Consider the following 24,121-nt stretch of genomic DNA (forward strand, 5'->3'; position numbering starts at 1 on the left):
TTTTGCACATAAAACTGAATATATATTTATCTCATATTTATACCATATATATATTATCAACAGTGCCTCACCATAACTATCATACTAAAGAACATGTCAGATAATATACACAAGTTACAAACTGAGTAGACTTAAACTGAAAACTAGAGAGAAAACGCTGAACATGTTGGCATTTTTACAAAGACATATTTTAAATCAGAACCAAAATTACTTTCTAGACCAGCTAAATGTTACAATTAAATATTTGAAGGAAAAAAAGTAACCTATGAAAGCTAATCCACACTGCATCTTGAATGAAAAAAATAATACAATACTTTTTCATCTATATATAACATTTTGTGCCTGCGATATGGTTCAAAAACAACTTCAAAAATAATTTGTTTGGAATAACAGCTACTTATTAAAACATTTAATATTGATTAAGGTAGAAAACAAACAAAAAGTATCATCTGCATCTCCAGAACAAATGAACAGCCACAAATTTTAAGTACTACAACACTACAATTTTAAGTATCAGTTGCACAAGACAAGGGGCTAAAACAACACAAACAGGGGACACCCTCCACTCCCATATTTCTGTATTCTAACCAGAGATAAAATTCTTCACAACATGGGAGATTAGGAGATGTGTTCCAGCAGAAAGAAGCTGCCACTTTTTCAATTCACTGCAAAGCAAACCTTTGCCATAATTACTATGTTGCATAACATTTCTAGGAAGTTTTTCTGGACAGAATCCTTACTACTGCCGAAGTTGCTTTAGTAGTCTGTGATAACCACAGAACTGTTTCCTAAACTACTCTCAACGGTTGCCCATTGGTTTCTACAGTGAATTAAGAAACAATTCTCATTATTAAAAGAAAGAAAAAAAAATACTGCAAGAAGTATGAGAAATAAGGCAGCATGAAGAATAAGGTCATCTCTCATGTCATGTGTTTAGTCAAATACACAATTCAAAACTATTTCAGAAACAATAAATTCTTTAAAGGAAATCATACCTGATACTCTTCTGTTGTATCGGTTAACAACTGGAGCTGCAAAATAAACAAATCAACATTACAAATGCTATTTATTATTACAAATTCAAAGTCATCATCTTGAATAATCATGTTATTTTTACTACACAAATCCCATACAAATCTATTTTTTTAAAAAAGCTTCAATATAAAGCTTTCATCCACTTACTTGCCAGCCCCTAAGTGCTTATTCAAAGTTAAAATTTGATATTCCAGAAGGTCATTACATGCTAAGATGAAGGCTAAGCAGTTTTGGGGTTTTTTTACCCAATTCTGAAAATATATGCCTCTACAGAGGTTACCCAATCTTGACCTATCATCAATTTACAGCCCACTTTACTTAGGATTATTACAAAACATTCAAGCACTTTAAGTTAAGTACAGCTAATTAATATGGATCAAAAGCTGATGGAACTTGTTAACTAAGCCATTCTATACTCCTGTACTGACTCAACTCATCTATCTTTGACCAAGGCCATTTTCCATAAGGGCATATATTTAAATTGAAAAACTCTGAGATGGAAGATCCATTGTTTCATTGCTTCTTTGTTTCTGCTGTTAGGTATACAAGGTATTTAAACTTTATCATTAATTTGGGATGAAATTCCTGACTTTCACTATTCACACAGATTTTGACATTAAGCCAATGTTCAGTGAACAATATTCTTTCCGCCTTTCACTGTATTCAAGTTACTGTCTTTGTGAGTTGCTTCAGCCTCAACACAAAAAACAATCAACCTGTAAAACATCACCCAGAACAAAACCAAAACACCATGCTCCCTTTCACCACTAACAACAAAAGTAATTTTATTCCGAATGCTTCATGCTTTCCCATTCCTCTTCCCCTCAACTGATAATTGCATTTTTCCTGATACAACCAGTGACCTTTCTATTCCATTCCGTAAACATTTAAGAATTAGATGAGCCTTTATACCACATCAAAGCATGTGCATCAGAGCCAGATTTATTAAACACATGCTACCGAAATGTTAACAATCCCATCATTTCTTAGAAGTTAAAAACTTTTGAGTATCTCAGCACCACCAGAATATGAAGAACAATGCTTTCTTAAGCAAATACCCAAGAACTCAGCTTCTTTTTAGCATTTACCACCACCCTGCATCTATATTGAAACACATTAACTGAGAATAATACCAGAAAAAAATGAGATCTCTTTTGTAATGATAAAGGAAATCAGAAGAAAGAAGGGGGGGGAATTAATCAAGTTAACTCCATAGTTTTCAGCCAAATCGATCAACAAGGAGACAATATTCAGCTTAACAAGAAGCTAAGGATTAAAAGCAAGATTATTTTGGATTTTACAATTTAGATCGAGACCTAAACTTCTATAAAATGGCACAACCCTTATGAAAATAACATCGACGCAGTATTTCATGCGTCAATCTTGAAGAGGTTCAAAACACTGAATTATTAACCTGAGAAATCAAGAAACTTTCTCTTCAAACCTTTAAGCAATTTTTGACAGGAACAACCCTTCCTGCAAATAAGGGCACCATATATTTCACTTGTCAAAGGACATCAAGGATGCAAGAAGTTTGTATCACCTTAAGGGGAGACAGGCATTTGGAACAGAGATCCATTCTGGTTTATTAAACAAACAACACACTCATGCAGCTCCCTGAACTGAAAATGTCCACACAGTCTGCCCTGTTCTTAACTGTTCCATGTGCACCACCAGTGGTGACAGAATGCTGCTCTAGACTTTAATTGCCCTGCAACAGTACATTTAGTCTTATCTCTAGTTTATTGAGCTAGTTTAACTGAGTAACTACTCAAAGTTGGGAGTCAAATGTGGACCTTAAGAAACAGTAAAACTCACTACTACTTATCAAGAGACACAGGCAAATGCCTACCAATTCTAAGACACTGAAGAACAAAAGGGACCAAAACCAATCGGTTCTGCTCCCGCTACAAAGTGGATCTGATGATCTTAAAGGTCTATTCCAACCAAAACAATTCTATGATTACAACAGAAATACTAAATTCAAAACATAACTTTGCAGTAAAAGCATCTCATCTAGGTCATAACAGTTTGAATTCAATGATTAACTGGTCTCATATACAGATTCAGATACTTTTAATCAACACCATTAGTAAATACATGATTTTATTTCAGGAACTGTCTTGCACACACAGACTTTCTCCACCTTTTGACCACTAGACCCATTTCTTACTCATATTTAAGAAGAACATTTTAACATCTTTGAACAGAACTAATAAACTACTGAAAACTCTGACATACTTTGGGTACCATAGGAAAAAATCTGCTTTTCAAAGACTATGGCTTCTTTCAGAATCTTGATTATTTTATCCCATAGCAGAGTTCAGTGTCATCAAAACAGCATCAAGTTTTCCACAGTGTTAAAAACAAGAAAAAAAAACATAACCTTTTAAGGACAGTTACAAGAGCACTATTATTCTGCCTCCACAAAGCTTTTAAGATTAAAATGATAGTTTGCTTTTCTTACACCAGTGACAGTTTTAACATGTATAAAATTTCAGGTTCACTTTTATATGTTGTCAGAAGATGACTATTTTTATGCTAAAGAGATAAAATCTGACATTTCCTACTACAGAGGATTAGCATTTTCTTTTGTTCTGGCTTACCAATGAAAAGCTCTCACTGTTTACGACTATTTTCAGTATTGCACAGACAGTATAGCCACTCCTATGGCATCCTTGCATTTTGTCATTAGAGTTACACGGAGAAAAGCCTGGCATCGAGGACTGCTGAGAAAACAACTCAAGAAGGTCCCACCTACACCTACAACAGTCTGTGGACAGATTCCAAAAAATTAGATGGGGCGGAAGGGAATAATACATTTATGGTTAACCCAGCCTACTTCCTAGAGTGAACACTAAAGGGCGTCTAATTGAAAGCAATAGTGATAGATACACTAACAGTAACCTCTTCCACCAGCAGAGCCATTACAGCACACCTCTGCCTACACTGTAACAACAACTTCACAGTGCATCCAGCACACCAACCTGGTACCACTCAGGAGAGCTGGTATCTTCATCAATATAAAGAAATCGCTGCTTTGAAACAGGAAACAACTTTTGTACTCACATTTAGAATTGTCTTCCTGCACACCAATGGGCCATGTCTCAGGTAAGTTATATGTCAACTGCAGAAATTATAACGAGATTAAAAGATTTCACTGAGAAATTATTGTATTGCAAACTCTCCATTATGTCAAAACCTCAGATGCAGCAATATTCAAGCTCAAAATGTCTCAGACCTTTGGCACAGTCCCTGCTTTTACTTGGCTCATGGGAGCCAAGACCCAGTAATTGGGTAAACACAACAGAAACTGAGGTAAATTAAACCATTGTACCAGAAGAGACCAAAACAGCCCAATTTCCTCCCTGGCAGCCAAAGGCAAGTGACGCCAGCAGTGGAAAGGCAGATCAGGTTGGCAAGTTTTGCCAGAACTGACTGAGGATAGTGATCCTATTCCACTGTTTAAGAAAAGCCAGAAATGTCTGCTGAACACGTGCGTATTTTCCATACTGTCCTGAGGCACAGTCGGAATTAAGCACTAGATAGGAACACTTAACAGGGGCTGTTTCAGACTGAAAAAAATTACAGATTTCTGGCTGTAGGATTCTTTTTTATTTACAATTGCAATTTCTAGGACCAGTCATTTCTCTAGTTTAAATCAAATACTTATTAAATAAATAGTTATCAATTTTATGTCAGTATCACTTAACTTCACTCATCCCCACAGGTGAAAAAGTATATAAAAGAAAAAGGGCACAGACATTACTTTTTTTACCCCTGCTTTCAAAACCAAACCAACAATTAAAGTATTTAAGCCAAACAAGTGACAGTAAAATTATTCTCCAACTTTACAAATGAGATCTAAAAGAATGCTTTTCCTACAGTGCGTGGGATCACTTCTTTGTCAGTGTATTGAAAAGCGACTGGTAAAACACACCAGCAAGCTTTTAAAAAGTTACATTACTACCATAATAATGTAAGTTATTTCTCTATACTGCTTATAAGCATTGTACAGTTACAGAAGACACTAAAGCTTGAAATGAAGTGAAAAATTGCAATAATCTTTCTCCTAGCTATTGCTATCCTCTTCTTACACATACTAAGAACATTAAATTCTTACAGAAAGGATAAATAAAACTCAAAAGATCAGTTCAGGGTCACCGGAAAAATTCAGGGACAAATGAAGAACTGGCATTCCAGGCATGAGCTTAGAGTACTAGATGTTACCACTCTGTACTGAATACCTCAAAAACTTTATTTCTCTTCCTCCACAAGCACTCTGCTTTTTACTAGGACCTGTGAACACACCCTAATTATAACTGGGGGAAAAATATCCCCCCATGCCCATTGTTTCTCATACTGGATACAATTTACAGCAGCAGACTAAGTTAAGCTATTGTACATACAAAAATTTAATACATATCTTTCATGCAACACACTAATCAACTCAATTTTTTGAAGGTTTCCTGATGAAAGATGGAGTAAAGTTTATAATAGGTTGTATAAATTCAGTAGTATTGTAGTCAGAGTTCATAGAGCATAGGCATAAAACACCAGCTTTATTAAAACAAATTAGCAGAAATCAGTGACTTCTAGAGTCCTTTCCCATCGAATCATGGCACAATATCATCCTATGTGAACAGAGAAAAAAAGAGAAACAATGTAAATTGTTCTTATTTAAAATGTCAATTAAGATTATCCAAACAACATGTGAGTTGACACTATAAACTACTAAAGCTGAAATACCAGAAGCAGAGTGGAGTATAAATCTGAGGCGTGACTGTCTCTATGGAATGTTATATCAAGTTACGATAAGGAAGTGCTAGACTACAGCTGTCAAACTGTTTTTCTACACACCAAGATGTTAATGGACTTGAATATGAACCATTGCAACTGTGAGAAAATTTAAAGATTCAAGTATCACCTTTTTAGGATTTCTAGTAATTAAAAAGTAATGCTATAGCAGAAACAAGACTTTCATCATCAGATACGCAATCACACTTCAATAAATACAAATCTGAACTTGTTTTTCAACAACTAAAATAATGGTATTCCCTGTGACTATTACTAATATAATAGATGCATATCCATGATTTTCTTCAGGGTATCCTTGCTGGACACTGACAAATTCCACTAACCCCTTCCAGATCTCTGCTTGACAAGGTGGGGAGTGTGAGTGTGCTACAAACTATGACAATTTTTTCAGAGGCAGTTCTGGAACCTAACAGTCCACATGTCAATGTTTCTTTTAGAAAAGCAAAACAGACAGAAATGGACAAGAGTTTTACAGGTACAAATCTTTTTTTCCTTCCATTTCCTTTCCCCCAGAAGAGGATGGAAACTCAGAACCTGGTTAGAGACAGGCAGGAGAGATTCTGATGGTGTCAATTGAAGCATGCCAGATATTCGGAGGAAGACAAAAGGTCAGGGAACACTAGGGAGGAAGCAAGTTCTTTCAGAGGACAAACTGAGGGACCATGGAACATTAAAAATTAAAAAAAAGGCAGAAAAATGGAAACCACGGTCCAGAATTGCCTGTGTACACACACACTTTTCTGTAAGAGACTTACATCCATTAAGTTGGAAAACAGCAACAAAAATTATATTAATATTAAACACTGTTTTCCTCTCTGCTACAGGAGAAGTAATAAGAGGCACAGACACCTTTTCATTCCCAGTATTTAAAAATAGCTCTCATCAGTAGCAAGAGATAATAAAATATAAAAACAAAGTAGCAACACATCCTGGTCTCCAATTTAATTGATTTTTTTATTTGGATTTAAAAATTACTGACACAAAATGGAAAAACACTGTCTGGAAGCTTCATCTTAAAGGACCCCCTGATCCCTGCTTTCAGAGATTTTAGAACCCCTCTGGTAGACAGAATGTAATAACTACTTCTGAAGGAAAAAGTTGAGTCAAGAAGCAAGGCATCTATGTCAGTTACAAAAAGATGGTTTACAAAGTTATTAAAGCTGTTGTGCTATTTTGGGTTGGCGCTTTTTTAAGACAGAAGAAAAATTAATATGCACTCTGGAATGAACGGACTTTAAACAGCTGATAAATTCAAGAAAGATAAATCTTTACTTAACTCGAAAGAAATTTGGGGTACACTCTGCTTACCCTTGGGGTACCCTTATAACAGCACTTCTTGACCAATATGTTAAGAGTTTTTTGTTTGTTTTAATTAAAGACACTTTAGGAAAACGTATCACTATTTCAATATTCTCATTCCACAACTGAATTTCAAGGCGTGCATGGTACTATTTTGATTATGTTTCTCAGCAGATATTAATTCAGTACCAAAAAGGACTGTGACCCTGTTATGCAACGAACCCTGCTCTCAGAATTCAGGAGTTAATACAGCCCGACTGAAGCCTAAGTACAGGAGAATGAATACCTATCAAGCAGCACTCCATATTATCTGACATTGCAATGGCATGACCCACGGAGCCCTCTCCTATTTCTTGCTGACATGTTTCAGAGACCTAGCCAAACACAGCACTTTTTTTTGGTGTTGATTTTTTATGAGAGTAATCTATACTACGAAGATCAAAGAGAGAGCAACAAGGCATGCACTTGCTTTATAGACATGAAATTAGACAAATTCCCAGTGCTAAGGTACAATCTCAGCCGAAAGAACACATTTCACAGTGATTAAAGATAAAACTGTATGCTGATACTACAGCAGAGATTGTCAGGGACTGAAATGAAAGACTTGGGATTTTTTTCAGGATTAGAAAGACAAAATTATACACTGCACAGAAAAGGAAGCATGCTGCAAAGAAGTAGGAGAGTTAAGAAGCAGATGACAAATCTTCAAAGTATTGTCAGAAGAAGCAAAATGCTGGAGGGTACAGCAAAGCGAGACAAAATAAGTGAAAAAGGGAAATTTGCTTGGACTTTAGGAGCAAGCTTAAAGAGGAAGGCATTTCAGAGATAGGGAAGCAAAGGAGCCACATTAGTAATATCACAAAAGTTTCAAGAGCCAGAATGACGTCAGGCTTACAAAGCCAACATTAACTAGGTGATAAAAAGTAAAGATCCTGAACATATTTGGAAGTGACTTTCATAGGGATTCTCTGACAATGAAAAAGCCAGAAAGGTTCAAAGATGAGTATGAGACTACAGAGTAACACAAACATCACATCAAGGAGAAATAATTGCGAATTTCCTTAACATAAATGCTGCATACAGGAAAATATAGTTGCATCTTATCTAGGGAACCACGAGACATTTCCTAATCAGTAAGAAAAATGGACAACTCATTCTCAAGTCTAGGTGCAGTGGCAAAGGAAGGACACTGTTCCAAGTCTCTTGACACTTCCCTTCTATCTTACCAGTCCTGCTTCAAAACTTCACCTCTTTATTTACCAGACTCCCATCCCACCAGAAATCACAGATATATTAGGCAGGAGGATTAATGCTTCAGGGTATTTAAGATCTTTGAAATGTAATGAAGGCAAATTTTGTCTGAAATCTTTTTGGTAGAAACTTCAGAAGTGCTGTTTAAAGCAACATTTGACTCTGACAAGTATAGCTCTTCTACCATAACACTTTCACATTTCAACTGATTTTTTACTATGGCTTTGATTTCTAGGACACTTTGAAAACTTAACTTCACATCTTTGTCTTTTAAAACATAAAACACTAAAGATTTGAGCCAGATTTTAATCCTTTGAGTGGTTATAAGGTGCAAAGTCATTGCTCTATGTTACAAATTAACAACATTTAAATCTCTTTTGGCTTACTCAGAAAGATGAGTTTCACTAAACATACTTGGAAACCCTGGAGATAATTTTTAAATGAGTCACAAAATTGTTATTTAACTATGTCTGGTAAGCTACTCCATTTTGATTTCCACTGTGGCTCTTTCAGAAACGTCTTTCCAAAGATTAATGAACAGTACACAGATGAATGCAATGTGAATAAAGCTAAAAACAAACAAACAAAAACCACATAAACCTGAGATAAATTTTTATACATTTCATTATGTATTATTTTATTTCATTCTACTACAGCACAGAGCCACTGCTAAGTATTAGTCTAAAATACTTAAGTCACTTCCACAAAAAGCATAGTCTCAGTGACTCCTCCTGATCTGCCACTGCAATCAGCCAAGATCACTTGTTTTTTCTATTTTCACAAGCCTAATTAAAAGTCACACTATTATCCTGAACAACTGAATGCATTAAATATTACTAAGCAATCTTTAACGAGAGCAACAACCCACTGAGGGCCTCTCATGACAGGTAAGTCAGATTCACCAGGCAATTTCTACACTCCTCCATAATGGAAATGGCACCCACAACTGTGGTCTGGGATAACATCAAAACCAGCTAGAGTGAGGTCCAGACACAGCTCTTCCTCACTCTGACAGTACCCGGTCACTGCTGTCCTCTCCCAAACCTCATGGGCTATTCTACTCTCAGTCTCGTTGTGGTCTAGATTTAAAAAAAAACAACTTATGAAATTAGTATTATCCTCAGGAATAGCACACAGCCAACTTCTCTGAAAGTATGCATGTATCACTGTAATAAGTGCTCTTGCGGAAGCCAGGAACCTCTTCTTTACAGCTAGGCCAGTAACTTCGAGAGAAATACTAGCCAGGTAATATAACTAGAGCAGCCAAACATAATGCAAACGTAAATCTGGGGGAAAAATCTTCATTAAAGTAACATGGATGAAGAAGAGAATACTATCACTGGCACCGGCTTTAGTGTTTACACAGCCTCAATTATAAGCTATTGTAAAATTAAGTATAAAAAGGGTGGGACAAGCACAGCACAGTTATGGTAAAAACACTAGCAATGTACTGGATTTACGTATTTCACCCCTCCTGTCACTGTCTTTTCTATAACACCTTCCCCCTGTACTCAACTGCTTGCTCCCTTCTCACACGCCTGCATTCTGCTGAGAGGGTAACACAACTGCAGCAGAAAAGAGGGAAGTTACAACTCCCACTCACATAGAAACCCTTCTACTTTCTGTTTCCATACTACACTTACCCTGTTATTTCCAAGATTTTTAATATATTCCCACTACCAAGGCTTTACTCCATTTATCTCAAGGACTGCCATAGAAGCAGGGTAAACATTTAAGTAATTAATCCACACACTTGCACAGCTGGATTGCTGCTGTGTTTTGAAAGGTAACTTTGCGTTTGCAACACGCTACGTGGCAGCACACCACTGATGTTCTTGTCACCCTCTTCATTACCCAGTTTTATACTACCCCTCCTATGCAGGATGCACTTTTCCTATACACCTCACATACATATTCAAATCCCCTTTAAATACACACACTTATATATACTTTCACAGAGTCTTTGTCAATGAACAACTCCTCAAATAACTCATAGACATCCTACATTTCAACTATTATCTGTTGCCTCATATCTGTCCTTTAGGCAGAGGCATATTTAAAGCATAGCAAATGTTGCATGCATTCCTAATACTTTTCTAGGTACATTTGGCATTTAAGGTAACTTCAATAAGGCACAATGCTGTATTTTTATTTGGATGTATAATGAAGAGTTGATTTCCTCCTGTATGTAAAGAAGATTATGACACTGCACAGATATTATTGTGGTTTAGCAATGAAAAAGAAAAAAAGAAAAATTTTGACTGCCTCTCAGCTTCTACCAGAAACCCAACCTTAATTTTACATTCACTGCATTGTATTTTAAAGAGATCCATCTGCTCTGTCTGTAGTACACATTAATATTCAGAAGACATCTGCAGTGTGCAAACCAAGCTTTTAATTGGAATCATGTCACAGCTACCATCACACAACACTGAATGTAAATGTTGGCTATCTGCACTTGGCAGCTGCTTGGCAGGCTTATTATAAAGTCCTAGTGAGACTGATAGTGTCTTTAAATAATGCTGTATCAGGATATAAAAGGTATCTTGAAAAATGAAATATTTACTACCATAAAACAGTTTTACAATGCCATCCATACCTAATATAGTTTACTAGCACCTTAAACTACTTATAAGCAAAATCAGCCATAATTTTAGAGAGCAAATAAACTGATACAGCCGAACACTCACAGCTTTCATTACGACAGATATTTAAGCAAATCTAACTTGTACGCAAAAAGAAGACAAAGAAAATTGAACTTCAGTGCAACTGAAATTGTGTAGCGAAGCTCAAAGCATTTATAAAAATCTTAAACTCGAGCATTGCTAAGCACATAAGAGCACCTGAATAAAAATTAAATCACTGAGCACACCTGTTAATTGAAGACACTTTCCTACAATGTCAGACTCACTATTCTAGACTGAACAATATAGTTGCCTTTTTTTAAGAAAAAAACAACACTAAGTTAATAGCATCATCATTTGCTTCAAATCCTTACCAAACCACGGTAACATAAAATTACATTTGCCCAATCATCTACGTATTTTCAGCTGGTACTCTTCTGCAAGTTTCTGACAAAGGGGCAGTGATCAGCAATTTACACAGAGAAAAGTGTATGTGTGTGTGCGTGTGTACACACACACGCTACAGTTACCTGTCCAATACAAGCAACTAGTTGTTATACCGTCAAACTGATCTTATACACATTGCAAATTATTTAAATCCTATCAGTAGGTAAAAGGGATGCAGGAACTCTTAGAACAGCAACACTTGCTTTTCATGAAATACACATTTTCTTAAGGAATTTGTCTTCCCCTATCTTTGCCGTAGTATCATAACAAACGCTTTTTCAAAAATCTAATGAAATTTCGAGACCATAGCTCATTAAGAGATAGATATCTTGCCACAAAAATAATTACACAAGTAGAGGAAACGTAAGAACAGAAAGTCATCGTGATCCAACTGTTCTAACTCTAGTGCCCTTCTCTGATAGGCTAATTGGCTTAACGGATACTGCTAAGCTTCAGTACAGCTTCCAACACAAATAAGTGAATTACACAGAAGTGGAAGACGCAACTGTTTGTGCTCAGGGCACACTTACAGGTCAGTCTCAAGCCTGTACTTGCACATCCACCACCATTTTAGAACACTTTATGGTGGAAGGGCAACAAAGAAAAAAAATAAATCAGAGGACAGACCAAGGTTTCAGTCCCAAATCTGAGCACACAACAAGCCAATCAATGACCACTCATTGTAGCAGCATTTTCAATCTGTTTCAATGCAAAGGAGAGAAGGGTTGGTCTTAGCTTTTCATCAGTGATATACAGCCAGCCTGCTCAAGTCTGCACTAGAACAGAACGGAAGAATTAACGTGGGCAGTTACAGATGAGATGCAGTATAAGCAGCTTTTCCTTTGCCTCTTAGCTATTTACAGTCTCGGATAAACCAGATTGGAGTCACTCTCACAGTCAGGTACTGTATCTCATGTGACAGACAGTAAGAAACAACTATAACTGAACTAGTTCTACAAAAGAGAGCAATTTAGATGAAAAATACAGAAGAAGAGAAGATCTGAAGCTCAGCAGAAACAACCAGCGACACTGGCAGGGCATGGTGGTTTATATACCCAGCATGGATGTTACATAGCTTCACTTGTCAGATCAACCTGAGCTCAGGATTGTGTACAGGTATCGTGCATAGGCAGGATTTAAGAATAGCATCCTACAGCTAAAACAGGAAGCACATAAGAGCCCATAGTTCTTTGGCTGGGTCATGTCATTACCAATTCCTACTGTCATTACTGATTTGGATGATGAAACATAGCGTGTTTTTACATAAGACAAAGCTGGAATGGGTTGTGCTGTCATCTGATTTGATCTGTATAAAAGAACAAGAGGAATTTCAATTAGAAACACCAGTATCAAGCATCACTTCAAGCTGATTCAGAGCCTAATCTCACACATCCACATTTAAATCAGGCCATAAGTACACTTGTATATGCCAGGCAAGACACCCTAGGTTAATGGTATCCTTATCCTGGGAGGCATTCGGAGCAGTGTTACCAGCACGTCGAGGGAGGTGGTCCTTCCCTTCTACCTCAGCCTTGGAAAGGCCACACCTGGAGGAGTACTGTGTCCAGTTCCACGCCAGGACAAGAGCCAATGGGCACAAAGTGAAACAAAGGAGAGTCTGTCTCAACATCAGGAAACATTTTTTTTACTGTGAGGGTGACCAAGCACTGGCACATGCTGCCCAAAGAGGTTCTGCAGTGTCCATCCTTCAGGATACTTAAAAGCTGTCTGGACATGGTCCTGGGCAACCACTCTAGGCAGCCCTGCTTAACCAGAGGGGTTAGACAAGATAATCTCCAGAGGTGCCTTCCAACCTCAACCATTCTGTGATTCCATAAAGATACTCTAACAGCTCATTAAAACTCATACTTTGCTTCCAGTTTAAGTTCCAATGGCAAGAAGGCCAATAGAAGTAAATGTCATTTGCAGATAAATGCATTAAGGGACCCTCTAGTTTCAGACATCCTTTTTCCAGGCAGATAACTCTATATTTTGACAGACCCACCTTACACATTTTGGGCTGTTGGGGTTTAGTTTGTTTGGCTGTTTTTTTTAAGGGGAGAAAAACTTGCAACTGAAGTTACTGGTTTTCCAGTTGCCAACCCACACACACACAAAAAAACCCCCAAACCAACCCACAACTTGTGTCCTATACATAGATTTATATACACTAGTGAAAGAAGAGGTGCACAGGATTAACAGGGTTTTACCCTGTAGTGGTAGCTTAAGAATCAGTGCTGAATCCTCATCATGCAGGATCCTCTGTATGAGCACAACTGGACACCAGGTTTTCTACCTTGCTTCCCCTCATCACTAGGGTGCAGGATCCTCTGTATGAGCACAACTGACTCCACAATTCATGTTAATTTTCTTGTCTGATGCTTTACTACGGAGACAACAAAATGTGAATCACACCTAGCCCTTGCACACCACCACAGCAGGTAGCATAGCCTCAGCTCTGAGGAAGGATGACAGCCAGCAGACTGGGGGGGCACAAAGCAATGAGAGAGAAGGTACAGAAGAGTACCACGGATTCTGCAGAAGTATTAGCAACCTCTCTGGCAGTTCTGTGATTCTACATCTATACAACATGAAGTACTACTTCATTACCAGTACAATTATAGTAATCAATAATCCACAAATGGATCTTAATTCCATTCAGATACAATTTGTAACAGTTTCTTTTAGAAAACAAAGTATAAGTAAGTTTGAGTGGATTTCAAATATGTATGTTTTAAAATTTAGAAAAGTTAAAACTTCTTATCTGGGCAATCTTCAGGTTGTGACACACAACAAAATTATGAGCAAAATTAACTTCTGTATAACATCTCAGAAAAATGTTATTTCATAGCTTTTCTTCCTTCATATTTACACTTCTAACAATATTAAGTCAGCATTCAGCAAAGCTTACTTAAAATATATAGCTGTAAAAAGAATAATCTCCATGTAGAAAAGTATTTTGACAGATAACTACACACACAATTCCAGTAATGGCATCCTGTGCTCTTTCACAGGAACCGGATTTAGGGGAAAGAGGAAGGGTGAAGACAGACAGATTTGTCCTGTTTCCTAAGAAGGGATAATTGTAAAAAAAAAAAAAATAAAAAAAAAAAATCAGTGTGTTCTCCCCAGACCAGGGAAAATCCTCTTTCATGCTCATGAATGTTTGAAGTCCCTGCAAGAGGGCACAAGTTAGCATTCATCCTAACATAAATATGCCAGGAACAATAAAAAGAATTCCCTGACCAAAGTGAGGTGCAGCAGGTGGCAAGTACTACATGGTTCAGCTTTCAGATGGACTGATTTTTAGTAGCAGAACTTCTAGTATAAAGCTCCCCACAGTCCCTGTTACATACTACTTCAAAACAAATGGTACACATTGCAAATCTTTTAACTGGGAAAAGTTAAGTGTCTGCATGTAAAAGCTATGAAAAGTTAAAACCACTAGCAAAACCAATACACATCATAAAGTTACATTATTTGACAGTGTTATGAAAAAGAGACACAAAGCACAACACTTACTTACTAAACGTTTCCAGCAGCAAGAAATTAAAATTACTTCATCTAAGAGATGCTCATACAGAATACAAGAGAAACTGAAGCCCAGTTTATGGCTGTTTACCATAAAGCCACACAATCTCAAGATTAGAATTAAAATCATTATACAAATTACATCCAGCAATGTTTCATTTCTATATGCTCGAGAAACTGGTGTATTTAAAGTAACATCACCACTCTGAACAGTATTAAGTTTTAGCTATTTAGAACAAGAACACTTGTGGAATCTTCCATCAACTTCCCCTAAAGGTGTCAGAGACACAAGACTGACTGTTAATCTATTTTAATGAGCCATCTTTCATAACTTATCCCTGAGAAAGCTTTGACTCTTACAAGTACTTATGAATTTTAATCAGAAACATTGATAATATTAAATGTTAAAAAAAGTGTTTCAAAACAATTACTTTAAAAAAAAAAGGAAACACCACCATCTTTGAATTTTCATTCCAGGGCCGTCCATGAGACGTCTTTCATAGAGAGGTACTCCCCATATCCATGACAACCTGAGATGGACCAGTTCCTTACATGCATGTCCTTGAGGAAGCAATTCTTCCTGGATGATCAGGATTAGCACAAGTGCTGCCACAGAAATGGCAGTGTTTACTAGAGCCCCAAGAGGAAAAAATCCCACACAAATATTTGTATTTTTATTTTCTTAAGATCTCTTCTACGGAATACAGTTTTCTCAATCGGAAGCAGAAAACAATATGCTGTCCCAAGGGAGGAAGACCCAAAATGGAAATGGAGGGCCATTGTGACATCCTGCTTTATAACACTGTCAATATACAATCACCAAGAACAAGGAACTTGGCACTACAAATTATTTAAAAATACATAGGAAAACTACAGAGTAGTTTCTCAACCCTCATCTAAAAAACACACAGTTCACTCCCCACACAGGCTCCATACATGTTTTTAGGATGCTCCGCAACAAGAGAAGCGGTACTTTAAGCTTTGCAATCCTTCACTGCATACCACTCAGATTCAAGAGGACAGAAACAGTTACCAATGGAAGAACATCTTTTTACCAAAATCACCACTTCATCTCCAACTTGCAACCCTAATCCTTGTTCACACAACAGTTTAGAGAGAAATTTTGTGACAACTTGCTCAATTTTGCTGTAAGGCCCCTGATCATGGACCGTCTTGGTTTGGACTTCAACACTGAAAAAGGAGTGCAGGGTTCCAGACCTGCACTCAGGTCTGTAAGATGACCTCAGAATGAAACCTGACATCATGCCAGTTGGAAACTGAGTTCCCGCAGGCTGTATACCGTTTCTGAGGAGAAGCAAAGCTCTTCTTCAAGACACGCTCAGAAGGTTAACAGGAAATAGAATGAGGGAACAGAGAGTGGCTTAATTTTTTTTAGAAAAATAAAAAACAGGTTGGTTTGGTTTTTTTGTTGTTTTTAAATTATTATAAAAGCAGTGCTGCAGAAGGGATACCTGCAGTCCCTCCCACATGCCTTGAAGGTAGGCTGTTCCTAGAGATGTCTTCTCCCCTAAAGGGAATTTCCAAGTCTATACTCAGAGCAGAATTACCACTATTCATCATCTGCAATTTCTACATAGAAAAGAAATGCCCCAGTATGGAAAGTGCAAGCAGCAAAACTGCTACTAATACAATGCTGGGCTTTATTACACACAACTTATTGTATATTTATAAAACATTGGCCAAATCCTAGCAGTACAATAACTGTAAGACAGACTTGCTTTCTTCTAAATCTCCTCTCTCTTCTAGCTATCCTATCCATCAATGCACACAGAGAACACTGCCATGATCACCGCAATTTTCACAACCTCACAGACAAAACACAAATGACTACAAAGCAGTTGCTTGTTCTGTGCAACAGATTTCTGGAGTTTCCTCCTGATAGCCCCTTTTTCAGATCTGTACTTTCAAAAGAAAAAGGTCCTTTTGCATTAAGCACATACCCTTTAGCAGAATTAGTATCTTGGTGCAAATCATACAGTGATGCATAAAGATACTAAAAATGCAGAGTGCAGAAGACTACACACCATTTGCCATGCAATTAATGGCATCTCAGGGGAAAAAAAAGCTAAACCTATATGAATCAAAGAGTCTTGGTGTACCAAAAAACAGCAAATAATTGATACATACCAAAGAAGTACTGATGCAAAGCCAGAAATGGATCACAAAGATGCAAGTACCGTAGCATATCTAAAGGACTGTTACAGTGACAAGAACAATATCCCTCTAAAAGAGGAACCAGTACGTTTGTTAGAGTTATATTTGTCATTGTCTCCCTCTTCTTTCACAAAAAAATATGAATGATCATTCATGAAGTTGAAAATGTTACTAAAGCCAGTGAGAAACATTCATAGCTCATCTTGGCTACGCTTCGAGTCTTCATTTGAATAATGAGCAACTGCTCTTTGTTAAACATTAATGCTTTTTAATGACTGACTGGTGAATAATTCGAAGTGAGCTTGTTCTCTGTTGTCTCCTCCTCTTCCCTGAGATCTCCATTGTTCTATTTTAGATAAGTGGGTACAACTAAACTTCAGTATTAGCAAAAGGGGGAGATGGCACTCTGCAACACTGAGAGAATTGTCTCAGGACTCTAATATTCGTTTATTAAATGAAAAAATAGCATGTTTAAAAAGAAGCTAATATTCAGTACAATATCTAGTAGTGCAATACAATAATTTCCCTTAGCTTAATTTTAGAACCAGCTAGAAGAATCAAATTTTAGAAGTTTCATACAATTTTTCTTACAATAAACTTTTTCAATGTGGAAAAACAAGCTTTTCAGAATTCAGCAATAATTTACAAAGGCTAATTACCCCCTTCCTTTATAGTTAGTTATGCTCTTTTTTAGAGGTTAGTACACAGAGTAACGCAGTTTCTATTTGCCCAAAGTAACAGCAGGATACTAAAAGATCAGAAACTGAGCCTAGAATTTAATCTATCTATACAGTTATAGCTAGTATCAAAAGGTCGTCAGGAAATATCAAGCTTAACAGCTAAATGAAAAGTTACCAGTATGCTACAGATCACAAATATTAATTTAAAAGAAATTTTTAAAGGTACTGCTTGCTTCCTCACATTCTAGGATGTACAAATTACTTAAGAAAAGCACAATTATTTTGTCAAGCAACTGAGAGCAAACTGGAATAAAAGGATATCTTTCTTGAGAGATTTTAAGGACTATCTAACAGATGTTATAGGAATAACAACAGTGCTGATGACAGGATGTTACAAATAACACTGTAAGTATACCATGTCAAAATTGCAAGAAACTTATCTTTTAAAATTAACATAGAATTTAATTTAACATAGATATAAATTAATATACATTTAGCAAAATCCAGTGATGTTTACAAATTTCAGCCAACTCATCTACAATTCTGTTTCTCAGCCAACCAGCAGCTTTTATCCCTTCACTTCATACTTTCAGGTATTTTACTGTCTCGGGTAAGAATGATATATGACACCTGTACTTTAATTAAATTTAATTTGTACTGAAGATTACTGATGAAACCTTCCTTCATGCCCCACTGAAATACAAAATGGTGACTTCCTTAGAGCTACATCACTTAGTTAAAAAAGTCCTAGTCTAATCTTGTAATAGAGTAAGTACATCTTGAAAACAAATGCTCAAAAGCAAGTCTTTTGTGACAAGTACAGAACCAAAAGGACCTCCAGAAAAAAATTTTAGGTATTTTGCCCAAGTAACTAAAGAGAAGCTAAATCAGTCTTCCTTAATACATAGTTTATGTTCAAAGTTCCCCTGTGTGAACAAGATAAATATTGGGAGTGCAGTTCCATTAGTACTAACAGCAGCTACTCTATTTAATCCTTCAGATTTAAGTCAGCAAGAACTGTCTCTGCAAAAGCAAAGACATGTGCAAGCATAGCAGCTGCACAATGGTCGTCTTTCACTTGGTATTTTTTATGTTAAACATTTCATGTTAAACACCTTCAAGATACTATGCTGCCAAGACCTATTAAAATCAGAAAATTAAATGCAGAAATATACTCCTCTTAGGACATTATCAACATGGATGCATCGCTAATACTTTGCCTTAAAGTTGATTTCATGTTAATGATAGAGATCAAAGAATGAGTAAAACTAAAGCTTCTTCTACACCTTCAGGTTGCTCGGCTTGCTTACACATACACTCTTTTTAAACATATTATAAAGAGCGTATGTGTATCTCTTTCTTGTATACTAAACTCAAAGGCTTAATACAGTTAGATCATAATCTAGAGCTTCTTCCTCCATCTAGAGGAAAAATCTAGAGACTACTTAAGTAGAGCGCAAACCACCTGTGTCATAATCACTATTAAGCCACGAGTCAGTCAAACAAACTTCAAAGAAAAAACAAAGTAGCACTAGTAATTATCAGGTTATGAACCTGCCCGCTGTGCTACCTAGATTTTAAATAGAGTAGCTATTCTTTGGACTGAATTTGCATCATATAATGCAATAATGCTGTAAAAAAGATGTTCTGCAAAGAGAGGCTCTTTTAATGTTACGGACAAAAAAACCACAAACAAACCAACACCACAGAGTGATGAGAGCGCTACTGTGCTTTATTCCCAGTAAATTAACAATTATGGAGGAAGCAGGTGAAGGTACTACTAAAAAGTTAAAAGTACTTTCATTTTAAAGGTGACTGTCTTGCAGGAACATTTGCAATAACCCACGAATCTGAATTACATCTGAGAACTTGAACAGTACTCTTCAGAAGGACCACTATTCTCCTTATTCTATCCTTCAAAAGTCTAAACATCATCTGACTTCTATCATTCAATAAACTTCCTTGAATTATTTCAGGAAAACAGCAAGGAGTTATGCCTGACCTGTAAATTGATGTAGGCAGAGCATAAATTCTTTGTGATCGATGTAACACAGTAATTCCTGAGGAATTCCACAAGACATATCAGCCAAGTAGAGAATCAGAAAACATAAGCAAATGATGCTTAAGAATAAGAACAGTAGTAAGTAATCTGAAACAGTGTGAAATAATAGTAAGCACTTCTTTTAACAATTAAAAAGATAAAGATTTCAAAGATGGACTGAACTCTTATTTGGTATCACATCCAAGATCTAATGATGTAAAAATGCATTTCCCTACTCCCTTCTGCACACCTTCTGCTCCAATATCCTACTAGTGTTTTAAAGTAGACATTTAGCAAATCCTTGAATTTTAATTGAGAAGCGCAGTGCAGAACTAAATGGGATCTTTTCACCTGTGCATCCAGATTCAAATGTGGCATTTTCCTTCAGAACAATACAGCATACTGAAGAGGATTATTTCAAAAGCAATATATTAAGTGTTCTCTTTTGCTCAGGGAGCAGCTGAAAAGTGCACAATCTTTCCTTCATTATCAAGGTGGAACCCTGGGAAGGAAAAATTCGATTTCCACTAAAATACTTGTCATTAGTTAAGGCATCTGAGTTGCCCAAGTTATTATATAATCCCAAAAATATTTTAGTTCCACTGTTGATTATATTTAATATCTCCAAGAACAAACAGGTGGTTTTAATCTTATAACTGATTTTTTTTTTTATTTTATGACTGATTACTATTATAAACAAGGAGACATAAAATGAAAAGGTAACAGTGCAGCACCTTGCACCTTCATGCAATTGCCTCAACTGACAGAGAAGGAAAGCTGCCTGCCTTCCTTCAGATGTGCTACTCACAACAGAAGGTTTCCCAAAGCCATGACTCAGTGGACAGACCATTTCTGTGGCTTTAATTTCACACCCTTAACACATCCATTCAGAGTTTCCTTGTTAAAATTACAAGTGTCATGGTCAAGGACACATTCTAAGAATATATATCCATCCCTGGTTATGTCCTCAGCCTAATTTTTTAAGTTGTCACTTTGCATCTTTTCCCAATTCCACCAACTTGTCAATTTTGCAGTTATACCAATCAAATAAAGGCTCTGAGGAAATCTTCATATGGACAAAATCTCTGCCACAGCCCACTGGATAAACGTTTCTAGAGGTTACCCCCCCACTGTCATCATTTTCTCTCCACACATTCCTTACAATCCACTCTCTGCTGAACAGCTACATCCTGACATCCTTTGATCGCATATACAAAAATGATTAAAAATCAGGGATAAAACTCCCAGGGGTTCAGAGAATAAACATAAACCTAGAAGTAATTTCCTAAGTGTCACAAGAGAATAGAAGTCTTTTTTGCAGTCTAGTTAGTTTCAATGACTTTTACCACATTGATGGAGTGCCATTACGGCAGAAAAGGAACCACTAGCATCACTATGACTACATGAAGACATTTGCCACATGGTTTACACCAAAGGCCAAGAGTTTATTCCAATTTTAAGTTATTTCTCCCTTCTATTACCATATGCATTCAAAGCATGCAAAAAAAAACCCAGATAACTCATCTGTTCTCTAGCTCATAGTATGCAGATGCAGCCTAGAGAGATACATAAATTTAATATTGTGCCAGAAGAGAAACATGAACTCAACCACATTATTTATGCAGACATCTTTCATATGCCAAACATACACAACCAGATTATTTATTTAAACTAGCTTTACCTTTTCTTAACATAATACTTTACAAAACTACCATTGCTGAATTTCATCTTTATATTTAAAAACAGCCATGGCAACATCTTTAAAACATCCATTTGACCTATGTTTGAAACTCTAAGGCAGACACATGTTAACCCAGGAAAACAACGTGAAATTAATTGTAGTCCTTCCTAAATTGCCCAAGATGAAAAAACGCAATCTCAGTAACCAGTACTAGGGCCTGTACAGTGAGATTATCTGAGACTCTTTCATTTTGTGTGTTTCTCTATCTTTAAGTGTCCTTTAAATGCTGACCAATCTATAAGCACACAGGATATGGTCTTCCACAACAAGGTAGAAGTATTGTGTCCTATCTATAAAACTCACAGAGGAGAGAGATATCAGAACGTATGACAACATTTTCTTGTCAATGAAGCCTTCTACAACAACAGCTACAATGGAAATGTAAAAAACACATAGCCATGGTTGACTGTCCCCCACAATGCTAAACATCGTAAGAAAGAATCGTTTCCCTGACCCTGTAGAGACCCTCGCCTGCTGCTAAATAGAACACAGCACTCTTCCTCCCCCAGGTCTTGGAAACTGTATGGAGGGAATAGCACAGATTTTCAGTAAGAAGCAAGACAGCATTACTGACAGTGCCACTTGCCTAAAGGGCTCTGACTACAAGTGACACTGACCGGCCTTGTTAATTTAATTTTCTCTCTAAGATAGAAAGATGATGAGCAGAAACTTGAAGCAAAGGAACCACCTTTCTGCTTTTGATAGCCTCATCACATAAAGCTGTATTTGAAAAGCTGCTTGCCACCATCAAGTTTTTTAATTTTTATCTTTATATTTAACTTCAGAGGATCCTTTCAGCTGCAGTTGCCAACACACACCAGGAAAACTTTACACTCACTTCCCTGGAGAAGATCTTTCAAACCCTAAAACAAGACACACTGACCGAGAAATAAAAGAGTTGCTTTCAATGACATTAAACACTCTGGTGGAGTGGGGCTTTTTGTTTATGTTTCTTTGTTTGGTTGTCTGGGCTTTTTTAAAAAAAGGAAAATGTTATCTACAGAGATACTGCACCCTGCAATTTTTCCAATCTAGAACTTTATTTTAAAATAATACACATTACAAGAAACTATAACTTATTTTATATTTAGAGATGCTTAAAAATATTGCTGACTTGGGTTGCAGGACAAACAAAATCACTTGTAATTACTGTCCTAAATCCATGCTCACACTTGCACATCCCCTTAACTACAATCCAGTTGCTACCAGTGCCCACCTCTTTACCCTTCACCTTTCATCTTTTCTCCTTCATGCCCTAAACAGAACCTCTGTCTCATTAGAAAAAAAATAAACATTCAAATCTAGACAGTAATTGCAAACTGCTTTTTAATTCATTCTGACTGTACATTTTATTCTTGTTCTGTCACATACTTGTATGCCCTGCTTAGATTGTGTATTTTCAAGAGCAGAAGCTGAGTTTTACTTTGTAGAGTTCCCAGCCTAAAAGGGATGAAAAAATAGCTGGTCTCTCAAAGCTTCCTGAACAAAAACAATTATTTGTTCCACAGTTTAATTTCTTCTTGTTTCTTTAAAGCTGTTAACCAGAGCACAGATGTAAGAACACACTGCACCCTCAAGGTGACATATAGTAATTGGTCTAAAAGAGGATCCTTTATCAATAAAAGTCAGAAACCTTTATTCATGTTATAGGTCAAGGGCATAAGACCTCCAAAATGAAGGCACTGAAAGTTTAGGGAAAGCATACCTTTTATTGCCTTTCCCTCCCCCCCCTTAAATTACCTTCTGATAACGAGAGTATTCAGCAATTTCAGGTCCAAAATTCTGGGTGTGCCAAGAAGTACCATTCACAAACATTTTCAATAACTTTTTGCATTGAAGCTCAATTACAGTCCCAATTATAAACACTACACGCTGCACAAGACACGGTACATTTTGACAGAAAAGAAATGGAAGCATCACAAGTGGCATTTCATTGTCCAAATCAGGTAAGTACCTTTTCTGTCTTGAAGAGCTACAGTACAAACAGGAGTATAGAGGTGGCTCTGCATTTTTGCTCTTTAGTAACACATTAAAAAGTTATTTCAGTGCTTTATAATAACCACTTTAAACACACAACAGTGGCAATAAACATCTTCAGTTTCAGTGGAAAAAAAAACCCAACATGTTCACAACGATTTAAAGACAGAAATGTAAAGATACAGAAGAGATTGCACAATAACGCATGATCTTTCATATCACATGCTTGGCAGTATGCTCAATTCGCTCTGGTCGGACCCCAGGCACAATTTTGGCCGTTATAAGCCAGCTCTGTACAGCTGCTTTCTGACACCCCACCCAGGGAATGAGCCTCTTACTGGAGCCTCCGGGCCTAATGTCAGGGCGAGCAAGGGTTCCCCTCGAGAGGACAGTTCTCCTGCGAGCCTACAGCTTCCCCAGGGGACAGCCGACACCCTGCAGAGCCATGGAGGGAAGGATCCCGCTGAAGGCGCCCAGCAGCACCCGCCGCGGTACCGCAAGA

At 36.9% G+C, this 24,121-nt stretch overlaps 1 protein-coding gene across 1 annotated transcript in view; it reads right to left on the bottom strand.

Annotated features, from left to right (window-relative positions):
• Window positions 1-24,121, bottom strand: part of PRKAR2A (protein kinase, cAMP-dependent, regulatory, type II, alpha) — a 67,577-nt gene that overhangs the window by 37,040 nt on the left and 6,416 nt on the right. The window contains exon 2 of the mRNA XM_009892538.1: window positions 996-1,031. Within this exon, the coding sequence (XP_009890840.1) occupies window positions 996-1,031 (36 nt within the window). The remainder of the gene's footprint in view (window positions 1-995; window positions 1,032-24,121) is intronic.

The sequence above is a fragment of the Charadrius vociferus genome, unplaced genomic scaffold, assembly GCF_000708025.1.
Source record: "Charadrius vociferus isolate BGI_N301 unplaced genomic scaffold, ASM70802v2 scaffold119, whole genome shotgun sequence".
NCBI classification, from domain to species: domain Eukaryota; kingdom Metazoa; phylum Chordata; class Aves; order Charadriiformes; family Charadriidae; genus Charadrius; species Charadrius vociferus.